Here is an 18665-nt window from a genome sequence, read left to right on the forward strand (position 1 = left end):
GTTTGACTATTTCTTGATGCCTCGTACAGTCATTAGCTTCCACTTGCTCAATTCTAATTTTTGATGAATTGCTGTCTTCATTTTGCTTTTGAGTCTCCTTTTCCAATTGGTTGATTTTATCTTTCAGGGTGTCACTTTCTCTATTTAGATTCTGAATCTCCTTAGTCATTTCAACAATTTTACTTTTTAAAGATTTGATCTCATCAGTGTTTTTTTTCCCATTTTTTTCTTTTACCTCCCTAATTTGGTTTTTAAAATCCTTCTTTTTCTTCCAGGAATGCTTTTCGGTCTTGAGATCAGTTCACATTCCATTTTGAGGTATCAGATGTGGGTATAGTGTCAATGCTGTCCTCTTCCAAATTGGTATTTTGATCTTCCCTGTCTCCATAAAAAGAATCAATGGTCCTCAGTTTTTTCATGTTCTTCTTCATGTTGGTTAGCTTTTTCCTGGCTTTACCATTGATTTATGCTTTGGGGGCTCAGGGAGCTCTGTCCCAGGTTTCTTGTTCTAGGAATTGCTAGCCTAGTTACTGGCTTTGTGTGTTATGGCCTTTGGTTTCCTGAGGTGTGCGGGAGGGGTCATCTGGCTGCTGGAAGTGTCCTCTTCCCCTGGGGCTGCTCTCCACTAGCACTGGTGGTCTCAGCCATTGTCTGTGCTGGTGTCTGCCACTTCCCATGACTGTGCAAAGGCATATCTGGGTTCCTGGTGTTGACCCTTGCTGGCTCCTCCCTTCTGGGACTCAGGAATTCCCACCGTTTGGCTACTGAAGCCCCACTTCTGCCTCCTCTATTCCATCTCAAGCCTGAGATATTCTCTCTGGGTCAGGGAGGGAGGGATGAGAGCCATTTGCCTGGCCATTATGTCTCCCAGAAGTTCAAGGAAGCAAGTTTCAAACCTTTGGGCTGCAAGCCTCAGGAGTAGGTGTCTCGCAGCTACAGGTGCTGCGTTGCTACCTCTTGTTGCTTCTACAGACTCCCATCCTGTGTTGGGAGGCCTGGGGATCTCTGCCAGTTTTAGGCGCCCAGCTTTCTCCCAGCCTGGATTGCTGGCTGGTTTCCGCAGCTGCTTCCTCTTTGGTGTGGTCTGGTGCAGCTCCACCTACCAGGTGCTCTCCCAGCCTGCAGATCCTTCCTGTTGACCTTGCAGACTTTCCTGGCTTGGAAATTTACCCCACTCAGTCTACTAGTGGCTTCTAACTCTCTCAAATCTGCTCAGATTCACTTTTTTAGAGGTATCTGACAGAACTTGTGAGAGAGCTCTGGTAAGACATTGTATTCACATGGCCATCTTGGCTCCGCCTTGTAAGTTTCACTTCTAATCCTAAGTGCATTAATTTTGCTTGTGTGATAGCTTTTTGATTTTATGTAATACAAATTGTCCATTTTATCTTTTACAACCATCTCTATGTTTTGTTTGGTCAAAGACTTTCCCCATCCATGGCTGTAAAAGATGTCTCTTATTCTCTTCTACTCTGATTTGTTTATAATTTCACTTTTGCATATGTGATATATGGCATGAGATGTCAGTCTAAACCTAACTTCTGCCTGACTGCTTTCCAATTTCCCCAGGATTGTCAAAGAATGAGTCTTTGTGTTATGTTCTTGTGGTCCTTGGGTTCATTGCACACTATGCTCAGTTGCTTGTAGGTCTTGTTTGTGTGCAAGAACACATTAAAGAGTTTGGAGTCCGAGCCTGAAATCAGAAAAGGCATTTATTGTTATTTCTCATGAGAAAGGATGCCACCCAAGTGGTAGAGGTTGGGGGCACTTCAATTATATTTTACATTTATTCGGTCTGAATAAATGGGTACATCCCCTGAACAGAGTACAAGAGAGTACAAAGGACTCAGATGGATGCCAGTCCTTTTATTGACCCTCCCTTCGAGTTTCCCGCCAGGCTCTTCATTGGCCAGATGCAAACCCTTGACTGCCTACATCATGCCCTCCTCAAATGGCTTGTTTAAGCATGTGCACAAGCCTTTGACCTTTCACCCTAGAACTTTGATTAGAACTAGTTCTAACCAGTCACCTGACTTACATTCTGCTAAAGCTGAAGGAGGGAAGAGGGAGGAAGAGGAATTACTTTCAACTCTGTGGAAACAAAACTGCTCCCCCCATTTCTTACATGTGTGTCTAATCTATTCCATTGATAAACTTTTTTCTCTCTTTTAGCCCAGAACCAAATAATTTTGATGATTCCTGCTTTATAGAATAGCTTGCTGTTTGGTAGTGATAGCTCCCTTTCCTTGCCACTTTTTTTAATTTTATTTCCCCTGAGATACTTGACTTTCTGTTCTTCCAGATGCCCTTAACCATCCGGTCCCCACTTACATTTCTAAGAATATTTCATATTTCTCTCCTTTATACATTCTCTGTTCTAGTTAAACTAGCTTCCTATTTACACACAACATTCCAACTTCTACTTCCTTGTGTTTCACCAGTAAAACCTCAACCCTGGAATGCACTTGCTCTTCATCTCTGCCTTAAAATCCTTAGATTTTCTCTGAGCAGGTGCCTTCTTCTTACATGAGGCCTTTTTTATTCTCCCAGTTACTGGCACTCTGTCCCTCATAAAATTATTTTGAATGGCTATTTATTTACTTTTTCACATTATGTCACCACTCCCCACAATGTAAAGTCTATGATTTATTTGGTCTTTATCCATGTGTCTCCATCTTCTAGCACAGGGCCTTGCACATAATAGATCATGAATAAATAAATACTCATTGATGTGAAGCTGTTGAATTTAAAGATTTTATTCTACTTTCCCTTCCTTGCAAAACCTATAACCACCACCCCTTACCCCTTGCATTGCCAGAAACTGAAGGCTCTTTCCAAAACACTCAGGCTTTCTGTTCCTGAGGCTATGGCAGAATTTCCTTTTCTATTCAGACCTTTCACATGTTTTCAGTTCTAGCCTAGAACTGTTCTCTCCACTCACCTCTCAATGAGGTTTTGTTGTCTGTAATTGGACTATAGAATTGTTCTGCTGAAGAATCCATCTGAGCTCAGTCTTGGACAACCAGGACAATAGTTCATTGTAGGATGTTGGAACTCCCATTCTTTTTAAACTTCCTTGTTTCCTCTTTTGGGAATATAACCAGTAAGAATCAACAGGATGCAGAGATATGACCTTTTTCTGGGAGGTTGCAGATTCCCATCAAACTTAGGTCACTCCCCTTGCTAAAGGACATCCTTCTTTCCAGTAGATGGGGCAAGAATCCAGACTTTCCGGAAAGCCGTGATGCCTCAAGAAGTGAACTCCCTGATAACTGGTGAAAGACCAGGAGGCAATACCCATAGGGTACCACCCAGGAAAGAGCCAGAGGTAGCACACACTTTGCATTTCTACCCTTCCCCTTTTTGCCCTCTCATGTGAACTTCAGGTTTTTTATTCCTGACCTTTCATCAGGCAGGGGTAGAGCACAACTGTTGGCAAATATTGACAGAGGTCAATAGCATGGCCCAAGGACTAGTTGTGTGAAATGAGGCTAAGCCTGGGGTACAAAGGTGATGGTCAACCATTGGTTCAGTATTCCCAGAAACCAGGTATTTCCAGAAAGTAGGTTTTGTTTTGTTTTTTCCCTCAGTGGACTTGGCTGCTTTTCTATTCCTTCATATTTTTGCAAAGGCTACGTTTTACTTCCGATCTTGTTTCCTGCATTTGCTTATTTTTCTGCTTAGCAAGATGCTTTATTGACATAAATCATTTTTAGATTTCTCTTCTAGTAGACCCAGGGGAGAACAGAGATCTGATCCAGTCCCATATAGTAAACAGAATATCTGTTTCTATTGAAAGCAGGTGCTTTGGCTGAGATCCCAATCCTAAACCGACCAGATGAAGTCTTGGCTTGTGCCCTGCATTTTGATTGCATGGCTATTCCCTGCCTCAGTAGGTAAGTCTATTTTTTCTCAAGATTTGCTGATGGGACACCTTAGACCAGACTTGGGTATAGAAGGACCTGCCCTAGTCTTCTTGCCTTGCAACATCACAGCACCTAGAACCTCTGTACATTGTAGGAGTTTGGTAAATATTATATAGCTCTATCTTAAGAGGCAATTCCAGATCATTTATCTGCCTTCCCTGAGATGGGGTGGGGAAGGGAAGGAAGAGAGCAGGATTGAAATTCTGCATTCCAAGATCCTGGATGACCAGCTGATTTCAGCCAGGCTGGGAGGATCTTGACACTGAGTTCAGTGAAAACCCTGATGCTCTTTTGATAGTCATGAAAGTAGAAGATTGGATTTCTATATTCTCTGTTCCAGTTAAACTAGCCTCCTGGATTTGGAGACCCATATGGAAGGGAGGGCTGTGTCAGGAAAGAGTGAATCTTGACTGATGCCTTTTCCCTTTCTCTCCCGTAGATCATTGTCTTGATCCTCCTCCAGTCAACTTTAGCATTCTTATAGCAACATCTACAGAAGAAAGGTCTCTGGTGACTTACAATTGTATCAAGGGCTACCACCTGGAAGGGAAGAAAGAGCTTTTCTGCAATAAAACTTCCTTGGTGTGGGACTCCCCAACACCCGTCTGTCTCTGTGAGTTTGCTTCCCCTGCTTCTATACTTGGACTTATAAGGAAAAACTAACAGAGAAAACTAGTCTAGCTAGCAGTGACCTTAAGAAATCACCTAGCACAGCTTTTAAACAAACCATACTCAAACTATGCAAGAAAATGTTATATTTATACTTAATAGATCTGGTTCTCTATTTTTAAAAATGTCTGGGGATGAAAATTCAGTAACTGGACACATAGCAGGTATCAATAGCTCTTCAGTGGATCGAATTAAGTACAACTTTTGACAATAAATTCTTCATTACATTGAACTGAATGTTTTTCTAATTTAAGGTCATTTCCTTTTTGGGGGAGGGGGGAGTTCATTGTAGAGATAATTAACAATTACCCTTTGCCTGTTTTTCCCTTTATCAACCAACCATTTAATTAAGCACATACTATGTGCTGAGGATTGTGATGGACCCTAAGGATACAAAGCCCCCCAAAAATAAATAGCCCCTGCTCTCCAAGGAGATTACATTCCACTGGTGGGGGGCGGGGAGGGCAGATACAAAGTGTTCACAGGTAAAGTAATACAAAGTCTATACTAGATGAATAATAGCAGTTTTGGTGGGGACTATTTTTTGGAGGGATCAAGAATGATCTCCTGTAGAAGAGAGTCCTCAAACTGAGCTTTGAAATGAATTAAAGAGTCTAAAAGTGGGAATGAAGAGGGAGTGCATTCCAGGTATCGGGGAAGGTCTGCACAGAGTTATGGAGACAAAAGAATGTTGTGTATAAGAAACATTGAGGTGGGCCTATTTGGCTGGAATGTAGCTGGTATGAAGGGAAGTCGTATAATTAGCTTAGAAAGATGGGCTAGAGGCAGATTATGAAGGGCTTTAAGTGCTAAAGAGAGAACCTTTGTGCTGAATTATACTTGTACATTCTCTTAAGTAGGAAACATGCCATTCATTACACATCCTCACAGATTTCTGGAAGCAGGCTCACTAGATCTCTATATGGGTTGATAGAGAACAAGCAGAACATATTTCACAGGCACTAAGGACTGGCCCCTCACTGGCCAGTCTTACTTTCCCCATGTATTTGACCCTGAGGGCAATGGAGAGCCAGTGGACGTTGCTGAGCCAGGACGTGATATGATCAGACTTCCACCTTCACAATATCTCCCTGGTCACTGTGTGGAGGATTGGGGAGAAGGAGACTTGGGCAGGAGGACTAATTAGGAGGCTGTTGCAATGGTCCAGATGAGGGATGATGAAACTCTGGTTAATGAAGGTTGGTGCTCATATGAGTGGAAAGAAAGGGACAGATGTTAGAGATATAATAGAGGAAGAATTAGCAAAACTTGGCAGCTGATCGGATATCAGGGGTGCACAGGTCTGGAGAGAGTGAAGGTTAGTGGATGCCTCCAAGAGTTCGAACCCAGACGACTGAAATGATGGTAGAATCCAAATTAGAGTAAACTAGTCTAAACGATATCAACTTCATAAGAACATAAGATCATAGATTTAAAGCTGGAAGAAGTCACAGAAGTCTCTTTAACCTTGCCTCCCTGTGACCTAGCTTAGACCTTGTAGTCATCTGTTACTCTTCTTGGCTCCCCTTCCAGTTTTCTATGTCTAGATAAATACCCAAGGAACTGTGATTTCATCAGCTAGGGGAACTCGTCTGTTTTGTTTTGTTTTTTAAATTTATTTATTTATCTTTAGTTTACAACATTCACTTCCATAAGATTTTGAGTTTTAAATTTTCTCTGCCTCCCTCACCTCCTCCTTCCCCAAGATAGTGTGCCATCTGATAGAGGCTCTACACATACATTCACATTAAACATATTTTCACATTAGTCATGTTGCAAAGAAGAATTTGAACCACAAGAGAGAACAAAACAAAACAAAAGAGAGCAAATAGTATACTTTGATCTGCATTCAGACTCTGTAGTTCTTTCTCTGGATAGGGATAGCATTTTCCATCATGAGCCTTTTGGAGTTGTCCTAGAACCTTGCACCACTGGAAGAGCCAAGTCTATCAAAAAGTCATTGCACAAGGTGGCTGTAACTGTGTACTGCGTTCTCTTGGTTCTGTTCACCTCACTCATCATCAGTTCATATAAGTCTTTCTAGGTTTTTCTGAAGTCCACCTGCACATCATTTCTTATAGCACAATAGTATTTCATTACATTCATATGCTACAACTTATTCAGCCATTCCCTGATTGATGAGCATCTCCTCAATTTCCAGTTCTTTGCCCACCACAAAAAGGGCTGCTATAAATATTTTTGTACCTGTGGGTCCTTTGGGCAACTCTTTTCACCAAGGCAGACTCAATGGAGATGGCATTCTTCAGTGACTTAGGAAATACATTTTAGGGGGTTGCCTGAAGCCTAATGAGCTTAAGTGATTGGGTAGGCTCCCAAAGCTAGTAAAGTGTCAAAGACAGAATTTCAACCCAGATCTTCCTGATTCCAAGCTCTATTACACCATACTGATTCTATGCCTATGCAAATAACAAAAATAATAAAATGACAGAGCAGAAAAATCACTGAACATAGAGTCACAAGCCCTGGGTTTGAGTCCTAGCTGTGACATGTTACTAGCTGGGTCAACAAACATTTATTAAGCATTTAGTGTGCTAGGTATACAAAGAAAGAAAGAAAAAAACCCAGTCCTTTTACCTCCCTCAAAGAGCCTACATTGTAGGGACAACATGTAAATAATTAGACATAACATAGCAGATGAAAGACAATCTAAAGGGGGAAGGCATTAGCAGTTGAGGGTCCTGGGAAAACCCTCCTTCAGATGGTGGACTTTGAGCAGTCTTGAAGGTAGTCAAGAGAGAGAGGTGAGGGGGTAGAATATTCTAGGCATGGCGAACAGCCAATGAGGGCACACAAAAGGGAGACAGTGTTGTGTTCCAGGAACTCCACAGAGGTCAGTGACACTAGAGCGTGAAGTTGGTGAAGAGAGGAAAGCATAAAAAACTGGAAAAATCCAAATGGACCAGATTATGGAGGTTTTTAAATGCCAAAAAGAGGACTTCGGATTTAATCCTAAAGGCAAAGGCGAGTTACTAGGGCTCATTGAGAAGGGAGTTGATATGGTAAGACCTCTTTAGGAAAATCTTTTTGGCCAAAAAGCAGAGGATGGATTGAAGTTGGGGAAGACCTGAGGCAAGGGAAGATTTGAGGCAGGGGAAGACCTGAGGCAGGTCACTGCAGTAGTTCAGGCACAAAGTGATGAAAGCCAAAACAAGGGGTCTGACTATAAACAGAAGGGGGCATACGCAAGATGTGTGAAGGTAGAGGCAATAAGATGCAACCATAGTGAGATGTGTGGAGTGAGTGCAAGTAAGGAGCCAAGGATGACACTGAGGTTGTGAGCCTGAGTGATAGGGAGTATGGCAGTGCCTTCATCAGTAATAGGGAAATAGGGGGGAAGGTTTGGGCAGGGGGAAGGCAACAAGCATTTATTAACCATTTACTATGTGTTTGGTACTATGCTAAGCACTGGTGATACAAATACAAGCAAAAAAAATAGTCCCTGCCCTCAAGGAGCTTATATTCTAATACAGAAAAATAAAACATGAAAGGGAGCAGAAAAGCAGAAAAGTAGAGAGACAGGAAGTTAGCTGTGTAGGGGCCCCATGTCCCAGTGTAGAGAGTCCATAAGAAGAGCTGGGAAGGGAATGAAGGATGGCTGCCCTGAGCCCTTCCCCAAGATGCAAACTGAGAGAGGAAGTTGCCACTGGGAGAAGAGTGCTGACAGAGGGGATGAAATTGTTGTTGTTGTTTGTGCTTCATTCTCAAAGAGGACCATGACATCAGGAAGGCGATGCCACGACTTGCAAATGAATTGGATTTAAGTGAGGGAGGGCTGTGCAAAGTCACCAGCCTCACTTTCTCCTCCAGAGTCATCTGGGTTCAATGGCCAGATAGAGATCAGGACACCTGGAGATGGCCCCCAGAGGAAATACCAGAGTAAGAAGATAGCTAAAACATGGTAGCAAAATGAGGAGAGTCAGATAACAAGTTCTGTTGTGGACATATTGAGACAGAGGTGCCAATGGGCCATCTTATTCTAGAGGTCTAAGAGGAACAAGTCACTAAATTTTTCTAAAGCTCAGTTTACACTTACTAACTATGCAATGCTAGACAAATCGCTTAATCTCTGTTTGCCAGTTTCCTCACTGGTAAGATGGGAATGATGATAGCGCTTACTTTGCAGGGTTGTTATGAGGATCGAATGAAATAGTAATCGTAAAGCATTTAGCATAGTGTCTGGCACATAGTAGGTGCTATATAAATGTTAGCTATCGTTATTTCTTCATCTGTATAATGGCTACATATTTACACTACTTGCTTTATAAGGCGAAGAGAACTTTTTTAGCTTTATAAACTGCTATATTAATGTTGTTATTATCATCATTAAAAACATAACCAGTCAACAGGATTCTAAAAGTATATCAGTAAAGACATAGCAAGATTCTAATTCTACTTTGGTCAGTGTTGGAATATTGGAAACGACTTTGTTGAATTTCTTTTAATTATAGCTACAATTACTGATTTATATTCACCATGTAGGCCACTAAGACTAGCAGGTTCTTTTCTGTCTTATTTTTGCAGAGCTAGCCTTTCCTTCCTTCTACTTCTCTGCTGTTTGCTTTTTGACCCTCTCTCTTGTTTATACTGAACTTGAATAGTTATTCCCTATTGCTTTCCATCTTGCTCCCAAAGATGCCTTGACCTTAGTCTCTTTTCCCTCCCCTTGGTACAACAATTTCAGAGCTCCTGACTGTTTCCTCCTTTAGTGGGTCACTGTCCTAACCCCATGTTGGTTAATGGTCAACTGAATTCCTCAAAGCTGGAGCCTGTTTCTGAGGAGGAAGTGGTCACCTTTAAATGTGATGTTGGCTACATCCTGAAGGGCAGTAATTGGAGCCAGTGCCAGAAGGACCACACCTGGTCACCTCCCCTTCCCATGTGTATAACAGGTAAGTTCAAGGGAGACAACACTAAGCCCTAACAACATGGCCATGGGATAGGGGTATCTATCTGGGCATTCGCTAAGGACTGGATACCTGCCATGTGCCATGACACTCTCTTCTACCTTATATCTGGGAAGGTGAACAATGGTTGTCTAAGGAGCTAAGCAGGCATTCAGTCTCAGAGTAATCAGAGAGTGAGTGCTGTTGATAGAAAGGTTCCAAACAGGCTCTCTTGGCTGAGTTTCCATCCCTACTTCTCTTGGGTAACTTTCTACTGCCCCAACACAGGGTCCAAGGAGATGGAAATTTTTCCTTCAAAGACTGCACTACTTGGATCGATGGCTTGTCTCCTCTCCAGGGGTACCCCTTTCCCACATGTACAATGTACTTACTACATGTAATAGATACCCAGGCAGTTTATAGGAACACACTATTTTTTACTACAGTGTGAGAGCATCTTCAGGTGCAAACAGTATTAATTCGAAGTCTCAATCCAATTAACCTGTACCAGGCCCAAAGAATTACTCCTTCTCCCTCAGACTCTCAATTATCCATTCCTTCTTTGGTCAACAACAGAAGCTGAATCTAATCCAGAGGTGGCCTCAAGGCCACATGTGGCCCTCTAGGTCCTCAAGTGCAGCTATGTGATTGACTCCAAACTTCACAGAACAAATCCCCTTAATAAAAGGATTTCTTCTGTGAAGTTTGGATTCAGTCAAAGGGCCACACTAAAGGGCCACATGTGGTCTTGAGGCTGCAGGTTCCCCATCCCTCTTCTAACCTGAACACCTGAAGTCTTTTTCTTGCTAATTAAACCCATACCAAGATGGAGTTCTTTTGCTTAGCTCTATAGATACATAGAGAAACAGGAATCTTTTTGTCTGGGTCCTAGCTCTTCCACCTCAGGTTCATGGTCAGTCAAAATAGTTTTTCCTTTAAATGACCTGAACCCTGTTTGAGCCAGGGACCCCTGACTTTTTACAGTAATTCCTTACCTTTTCCTTTATTTGGGAGTGCATATAATATATGGCTTACTTCTTTTAGCTGAGTTTCTAAGCTTTTAAAAACTCACTGTATATTTTGTTTTGATATCATCTTCACCTCATCTCAACTACTCAGAGAGCCATCAGGAGTTTAAAAAAAGAATAGAAAATAGAGGGGCAGAAATCAGTTCAGTAAAACTAACCAACATATCCAACTAAGTCTGGCGATGTATGCAATGTTATGCACCTGTTGTCTCTCACATCTGTAAAGAGGCAAAGAAGGGAAGCAGATGTATTTTTTCATTTCTTCTTTGGGACTGAGCTTGGTTACTATAATTACATGGCATTTAATTTGTCATTGTTTCCATTTATGTAGTTGTATCCAATTTGCATATTGTTTTCATGGTTCCTCTTTCTTTACATCTTAGCACCCATTCATATGCTTTTCTATATTAATCATTTTCTATGCTACAGAAATGTTACAAAATGAAGATGATAGAAGAGATAGGTTCTGTCTTCCTTTAAGGAGAAGTGGATGACCACTTGCTGGTACATTACAGTTGGATTTCTTTCATGTATGGGTTCAATTGGATGGCCCTGAAGTATTGTCCAAAAATCAAATTCTGTGAATCTCCAATTCCATACATTTCTGAATCACAATCTGCTTAGCCAATTTATCCCCCAATCAGTGGTAAATCTCCAATCCTGACCAGTATGTAGAGTCTCAAGTTTTCAAACTCAGGAAATAGCCTCAGACACCGTCTAGTTCACCCATTCCTTGCACTCACCACTTTCACTTTTATGATGAGGAAACTGAGGATCAGGCTTTCTTAAGATCACGTAGCTAATAAGTGGCAGCCCCAGAACTTTAGTAACCAAGGTCTCCTGATCCCCAGACTATCATTCTTTTCCCTATTTTAGGGCATCTCTTACCCCAAGTTCTTACCACAACTTCTTCTCTCAAAGGATTGTATCTATCACAATCTCCTGTATGTATGCTCAATAAATGTTTGGTAATTTAATAAATGAATGAATGAATAACTATTAATTACTTCTTTAATGGGTTTCTGCTTCCCTTTGGTTGGCACTAGCCAAGTTGGATATAGCTCCAATGCGTTTTTGGGAAGGAGTTCTCACTCATGAAAAACTGAGACTTGAATTAAAGGGGAAGCAATAAACAACACTTTTTACTCACAAATGAAGATTTAAGAAAATGAAGCATGAGGAGGCCAAGTAGCCCCAATGCTTAGAACTGCCTTTTGTAGCTTGTTGTAATGTTCACTCTGCCATCCTTTTTTTTCTCAAGGACAATGCGAATCCCCCAAAAGGCCGAAGCATGGCCATTTTAAAGCAAGAGACTTCAATTCAGGGTCAAACATTACCTTCCGCTGTGATGTCGGGTAAGTCAGACATCAGGATCCTAGCCTATTATGGCCAATGATAGCATTAATAAACTTTCATTTCGATAGTGCCGTAAGAGTTTGTGGCTTGTTTGTTTTACAGAGATCCATCTTCATAAAAATCCTGTGGATTAAGTAATGTGAATACCATTACCCTCATTTTACAAATGAGGAAACTGAACCCCAGAGAGATTCTGTGACTTTCACATGGTTGGTCACATGGTCCTTAAGTGTTAGAGCCGGGACTGGGGTCCAAGTCTTCTCTTAACTCCTAAAGCAATTTACTTGCTCCTATTCCATGCTGCTTCTCCCAGGAAACAGGAGCATGAGCTCCCTAGGCATTATTTATCTGTGTCCTGTCAAGATTCATCCACCAAGAGCATGGTCTAAGGAAAAACATAAAGTCCATACGTGGACTTAACTTTATCCCTCTGGACTCCTATTTTCTCTGTCTCAACCTTTCCTGCTCTTTTCCCAGCTCTAGAGCTGGTCTGGTCCATTGGCACCACTATTCATATCTCTCTATGCTTAGTGGAACATCAGTCTGATTATCTGTTCCAATTGAGTCAAGGAAAAAAATCTCATTCCCTCTCAATTCCACCCAGACAAACTCTTTATATATTTTAATTAAATTTTATTCCTTACTTAAGAAGTTCAATTTTCTATCTTTCCCACCCTCCCCCCACCACTGAAAAACAAAATGACCAAAAACCCTTGTAAGAAATATGCATAATCAAATGAAACATTCCTATGGTAGCCACATCCAAAAACATATCTCAATCTGCCCCCTGAACCCATCACTTCTATGTCAGGACATAGTGGACACACTTCATCATAAGTCCTCTGGAATCAGGGCTGGTTGTGGCATAGATTAGAATTCTTAAGCCTTTTAAAGCTATTTATTTTTGCAGTATTGTTATTGCATAAATCATTTTTCTTGTTCTGCTCAATTCACTATGCATCAGTTTATACAAGTCTTCCAAGGTTGCTCTGAAACTTTTTCATAATTTCTTATGGCAAAATAGCATTCCAATTATTCATATGATTTGTTTAGCCATTCCCCATTTGATGGGCTTTGTTCCTTTCTTTGTCACTAAAAAAAAAGAGTTGATATAATTATTTTTATACATGTGGGTTCTTTCCATTTTTCTCTAATGTATTTGGGTAAAGGCCAAGTAGTGGTATCACAGGATCAATGGGTATGTATGTATAGTGTAATACTTTTGAGGGCATAGTTCCAAATTGTTTTCTAGAATGGTCAGGCCAATTCATAGCTTCACCAAGAAGGGATCAAAATGCCCATTTCCCAAACCCCCTCCAATGTTTGTCATTTTCCATTTTTGTCAACCTTGCCAATCTAACAGACATGGTATAGAACCTCAAAGTTAATTTTATTTCCATTTTTCTGATCATTAGTGATTTAAAATATGCCTTGATAGCTGTGATTTCTTCCTTTGATAATTGACTCATCCTTTGGACATTTCTCCATTGCTAAATGGCTATTATTCTTATAAATTTGAATCAGTTCCTTGTAAATCTTGGAAATGAGACCCCTTATCAATGAAACTCATTGAAAAGATTTTTTGCCAAAGGTAAAAACCTGCTTCCTTTCCAATTTTAACTGCATTGTTTTTGTTTATGCAAAAGCTTTAAAAATTTTTATAAACTCAAAATTGTACATTTTATCTTCTGTAATTCTCTGTATCCCTTGCTGGGTCATGGATTTTTCCCCCATCCTTGGATCTGAAGGGTAATGTCTTTCTTGCTCCTCTAAGTTGTTTATGATATCACCCTTTATATCTAAGTCTGGTATCCATTTCAACCTTAGGGTATATGTTATGAGATACAGCCAGACTGCTTTCTAGTTTTTCCGTAAGTTTTTTTGTCTAATAAGAAGTTCTTACCCCAGCAATTCAGGTCTTTGAATTTATCAAACACGGACTACTAGATTCATTGGCTACTTTGTTCCACCTATAACCTTTTCTCTTTCTTAACCATTTCCAAATCAAAACTTTTTAAACAGAGTGTTTTACTAAGACTAAAGGAAGATAAAGAAAAGAAATAATATATAGTCAAAGAACACAGACAAGTTTAGGGAGAGGTTTATAATCTTCATTGTGTTCATATTTCAGATTGGCTGATATAGCTTACCAATGACCTGGGCACTCATTCCTTCCTCTTGTCTCGATGTTGTGTTCTGAGTGCCCATGTAGCCTCTTTGGCATCAAGTGTATTGGAAAAAATAATGGGCTTGATGTCGAGAGATCTGGTTTCAAATCCTGCCTCCATCATTTACTAGCCATGTGACAATTGGACAAATCACCTAATCGATTAGTTATCAAGTATTTACTAATTGCCTATTATACATCAGACAAGTATGCTGAGTTATTTTGAGGATTGGAAAGGATTTCAGAGGTCAAGTAATTTTGCTACCCATACACAAAAAGAATCCCAACGATAGCATAGCTGACTGTGGTCATCTAGACTCTGCCTGATGACCTTCAAGGAGGGAAAAACCACCACCTCTCAAAAGGTAGGTAGGTGGTGCAGTAGATGGAGTGTTGGGCCTGGAGACAGGAGGATCTGAGTTCAAATCTGGCCTTAGACACTTACCAGCTGTGTGACCCTGGGCAAATCTTTTAACCTTTGTTTCCTTGTCTATAAAATAAGGATAACAAGACCACCTGTTACAGAGTTGTCATGAGGATCAAATGAGAGAATTCATCATTGTAAAGTGCTTAGCACAATGCCCAGTACATAGTAAGCACTATATAACTGCTTAGATATTCTTCTTCTTTAGGTATCATTACTCTTATTAATAAGCACTAGGGAGAAGCTAGGTGGTGCAGTGGATACAGCGCTGTGCCTGGAGTCAGAAAAACCTGAGTTCAAATCTGGCTTCAGACACTTACTAGCTGTGTGACCCTGGGCAAGTCATTTAACCCTGCTTGCCTCAGTTTCCTCATCTGTAACATGAACTGGAGATGGAAATGGAAAATCATTCCAGTATCTTTGTTAAAAAAACCCAAATTTGGTCCTGAAGAGTCACTGAGAGACTGAACAATAACAGATTAGGCATCAGGGATAAAGAATATGAACAAATACAAAGAATAAAATAAGCCCTTCTCTTACATTTCAGTGTAAGAGGGCTTATGTTTCAGTAGAGGAGACAAGTCCAAACAAAACTTACACAGCATAAATACAAAGATAATAAAAAACAAACATCAACAAAGTTTTTAAATATAAGGTCATTTGGGAAGGCACTAGCAGTTGTGAGGATCAGGAAAGGAGGTGGTGTCTGAGCTCCATGTTGAAGGAAGAGAGCCTCTAGGAGGGGCGGGGAGTGCATTCCAGGCATGGTAGAAAGCCAGTGCAAAGGATTGAGATGGAGGAACACAGAGAAGGCTGGTTTGATTGGATCACAGATCGTAGGAGAAGGAGTAATGTTCAATGAAGCTGGAAAGAAAGTTTGGGGCCAGGTTGTGAAGGGCATTACAAAGTAAACAGCAGAATGTATATTTTATCCTAGAGACAATAGGAAGCAACTGTAGTCGATTGAATAGGGGACTATATGGTTAGATCTGTTTAAGGAAAATTGCCTTTTAAAAAAATTTTAGTATCGATATTTGGTTATTTAGTATAAGAGATTTATGAGCACTATAACAAATACGATTTTTCCAAATTCATTTTGAAAAATATGTGCTAGCTGTTTACTTTGGTTTTGTACTTTTAATTGCTTCATCCATCAATTTCTTTACATCTTTGTGTATTATAACTGCCAAACTCATACAGTCCTGAAGTTTAGGGGATGGGCTGGAGCTGGGTGTCACTGGAGGCAGGAACACCAATTAAGAGGCTATTGGGGGGGCAGCAAGGTGGCATAGCAAATAGAGCACTGGCCCTGGAACCAGGAGGACCCGAGTTCAAATCCAACCCCAGACACTTACTAGCTGTGTGACCCTAAGCAAATCATTTAATGTTGATTGCCATCAAATCAATCTTTTTTGAAAAAGAGGCTATTGCAATAACCTAAGCAAGGGGTGATGAGGGCATGAACTAAAGCAGATGGAGGGAAGGGGTTAGATGCTAGAGAAGCTGTTGAGGTAGAGAAATGGCAAGATTTATTAATTGATTGGATATCTGGAGTGACAGAGAGTGAGGAGTCAAGGAGGTTGCCCAAGTATTGAACCCAGGAGACTAGGATGGGAATAGAGTTTCAGCTTCCTTTTCTGTAAAATGGGAATGATACCTCTAGTCCAAGGGTTCTGAGCTTTTTTTTCTGTCCTAGACCCTGTTGGTAATCTGGTGTAGCCCATGGAGTGTTTTTCAGAATAGCATTTTAAAATGCATTAAATAAAATATATAGGATCCCAAAGGAAACCAACTGTATTGAAATACACTTACTGACATATTTTTTAAAAAAATAAGTTTATGAAAAAAACCTCAACAAACCAAAAAGCAAGTTTATGAACCTCAGGTTAAGACCTGGTACCTTCATAGTGTTGTTGTATGGCTCAAATTTGATGTATTTGTGTGAAGCACTTTCTAAACCTTTAGGTGCTATATAAAGGTCAGCTATTTGAAGAGTGGGCTCCATCTGGCCTTTGTATCAGATTGCATTAGATCAGCTCCATTCAGGAGCCAAAAGCAGATTTCTTCTTTCTTCCTATTTCAAAGGGCCCCTTTGGCTTTCCATTAAGTTCCCATTTCTTGACTAAGGAAACTTCCAGATCCTACTTTATTTCCAGAGGAGAGATGACAATTATGTCTCGAGTGAATTCACTGACTGGTCAAGCCTATCCTGGCAGCTGAATATACTTTCTGAGACCTATAACCCCAGTGCCTTAGGCCAAGGATCTCTTCTAAATGCCTTAAACATGCATTAAACATAATAAGGAGAGACAGCCAGTGCTGGGTGCTGGGCCTGGAGTTGGAAAGACCTGGGTTAAATTATACCAAATATATGACATATAAATTTTCTTTTGAAAATCCCCCAAAAAGAACCCCTAGCTCTATGGAAGGAGAAAGGATATCCATATGCACAAGAATAGTCATAGAAGCTCTTCTTTTTGGTGGCCAAGAATTGGAAACTGAGGAATTGCCAGTCAACTGGGTAATGGATGAGCAAGTTATGGTATTGAAAGTGATGGATCACTACTGTGCTGTAAGGAATGATTATGGGGATGGTTTTAGAAAAACCTGGAAAGACCTGTATGAACTGATGCAAAGTGAAATGAGCAGAACCAGGAGAACACTCTAAATAGTAACAGTATTATAAAACTGGGTAGGTCCTTAACCTCAGTTTTCTCAACCATAAAATGGGGATAACAACATCCACCTCCTAGGGTTGTTGTAAAGATCAAATGAGATAGTATTTGTAAAGCACTTAGTCCAGTACCTAGCACATAGTTAGCGCTATATAAATGTTTATTCCATCCACAAAACCATCTGTAGTGTCCAAGCATGTGTGCTGGGGTGCAGGGGGACCTCCTGCACACCTTGCTCTCTACTCCTCAAAGGGTACAGAGGTCTCCACTGTCACTAAGTGTGTCTGTCATTTCAATTTTGGTCCAGGTACCAATTAATAGGAGCCCAGAGCCTGCAGTGCATGGATGGAGAGTGGAGTGATGAGATCCCCATTTGTGAAGAGATCTTGGAATCCATGGTGGAAACCGAGAAGGAGCCAGTAAGTGACAGCTCAACCTCATTGTCTTTGGGCATAGTGGAGCTTGTGGATACACGCACTCAAACAGAGAGCAATCCCTGCAACCCGGGGTTTCTGGTTCTCTCCTTTTGTGGGTATCCCCACCACCAAGGCAGAACTTATGCTGGCTGGTGCTTTTATGGTGGCTAGGGCTGGGGATGTTGTGGTTTTCCCATTCCTAAGTGCAAAGCCATGAGACCAAATTTGGAATGAAAACCCAACTTCCCATGGGTACTATGAAGTTCCCTTTTATCAAATGGTCTGAAAGAGCCTAATGCTTCTTGCTTCCGAATTGTTTTCTGTCCTTCCTGGCACTTCTGAGGACATTTCCACCATCATAATATATGTAGGCAGTACTGTCAATGAGCCCCAATACCCTCCCAGCATTGTGATGTTGCCTTGTTTCCCAAATGTGCATTTCAGGAAAGGAACATTTGTGAAACTGTACAAAAATTGATGCAGTGTCAAAAAGAAAGACGGAATACATTAGAAGAACTGAAATACTCCCTGGAAATCAAGAAACTCCAGCTAGAAAAAAAGAAAGCTGTCATGGGCACAGAAATAAAGGAAGGAAGCTTTTGAATAAACTTTCTTTTTGATTCTGAAATTCATTTACAATTTATATTATCTTTGTGTGTGTGTGGACGTTATTATTCTTTTTTAAAAAAGCATAGAGACTTTCATTCCCCAACTGATAAATAGTCAAAGGACATGAACAGGAATTTTTTAAACAAAGAGATCAAAGCTATCTATAGTCATATGAAAAAATTTTCTAAGTCACTATTGATTGGATAAATACAAATGAAAACAACTTTGAGGTATGACCGCACACCTATCAGATGGGCTAATATGACAGAAAAGGAAGCTGACAAATGGGGGAGGTGATGTGGAAAAATTGGGATACTAATACACTATTGGTGTAGCTGTGAACTGACCTAACCATTCTGGAGAACAGTTTGGAACTATGCCCAAAGGACTATAAAACTATACATACTCTTTGGTGCAGCAATACCACTGCTAGGTCTATATCCCCAGAAGATTTTTTAAAAAAGAGAGAGAAAAGGATCTATATGTACAAA

The 18665-nt window shown here is 40.6% G+C and overlaps 1 protein-coding gene across 4 annotated transcripts; it reads left to right on the forward strand.

The window, feature by feature from the left end:
• Positions 1 to 3471: 3471 nt before the first annotated feature.
• Positions 3472 to 18208, forward strand: C4BPB (complement component 4 binding protein beta). 4 transcript variants are annotated; one of them, XM_036757184.1, is made up of 7 exons: positions 3472 to 3562; positions 3800 to 3896; positions 4366 to 4539; positions 9323 to 9505; positions 11789 to 11882; positions 17457 to 17568; positions 18010 to 18208. In XM_036757184.1, the coding sequence occupies exons 2-7, from the start codon at positions 3839 to 3841 to the stop codon at positions 18166 to 18168; spliced, it is 780 nt and encodes a 259-aa protein (XP_036613079.1). In that variant the 5' UTR covers positions 3472 to 3562; positions 3800 to 3838; the 3' UTR covers positions 18169 to 18208. The 4 variants fall into 4 exon arrangements, with proteins under 4 accessions (XP_036613079.1, XP_036613080.1, XP_036613081.1 ...); XM_036757185.1 differs by having other exon boundaries at positions 3493 to 3562; positions 3803 to 3896; XM_036757186.1 differs by having other exon boundaries at positions 3531 to 3549.
• The last annotated feature ends 457 nt before the right edge of the window (positions 18209 to 18665 follow it).

The sequence above is a fragment of the Trichosurus vulpecula genome, chromosome 4 (genome assembly GCF_011100635.1).
Source record: "Trichosurus vulpecula isolate mTriVul1 chromosome 4, mTriVul1.pri, whole genome shotgun sequence".
In the NCBI taxonomy this organism is placed as follows: domain Eukaryota; kingdom Metazoa; phylum Chordata; class Mammalia; order Diprotodontia; family Phalangeridae; genus Trichosurus; species Trichosurus vulpecula.

Bases quoted from the DNA above. Each gene is read 5' to 3' on its own strand.
- C4BPB (XM_036757184.1), top strand. From the start codon at position 3,839: ATGAAGTCTTGGCTTGTGCCCTGCATTTTGATTGCATGGCTATTCCCT. The intron at 3,897-4,365 runs GTAAGTCTATTT...TCTCTCCCGTAG, and splicing joins GCTATTCCCTGCCTCAGTAG to ATCATTGTCTTGATCCTCCT. The intron at 9,506-11,788 runs GTAAGTTCAAGG...TTTTTTCTCAAG, and splicing joins CCTTCCCATGTGTATAACAG to GACAATGCGAATCCCCCAAA.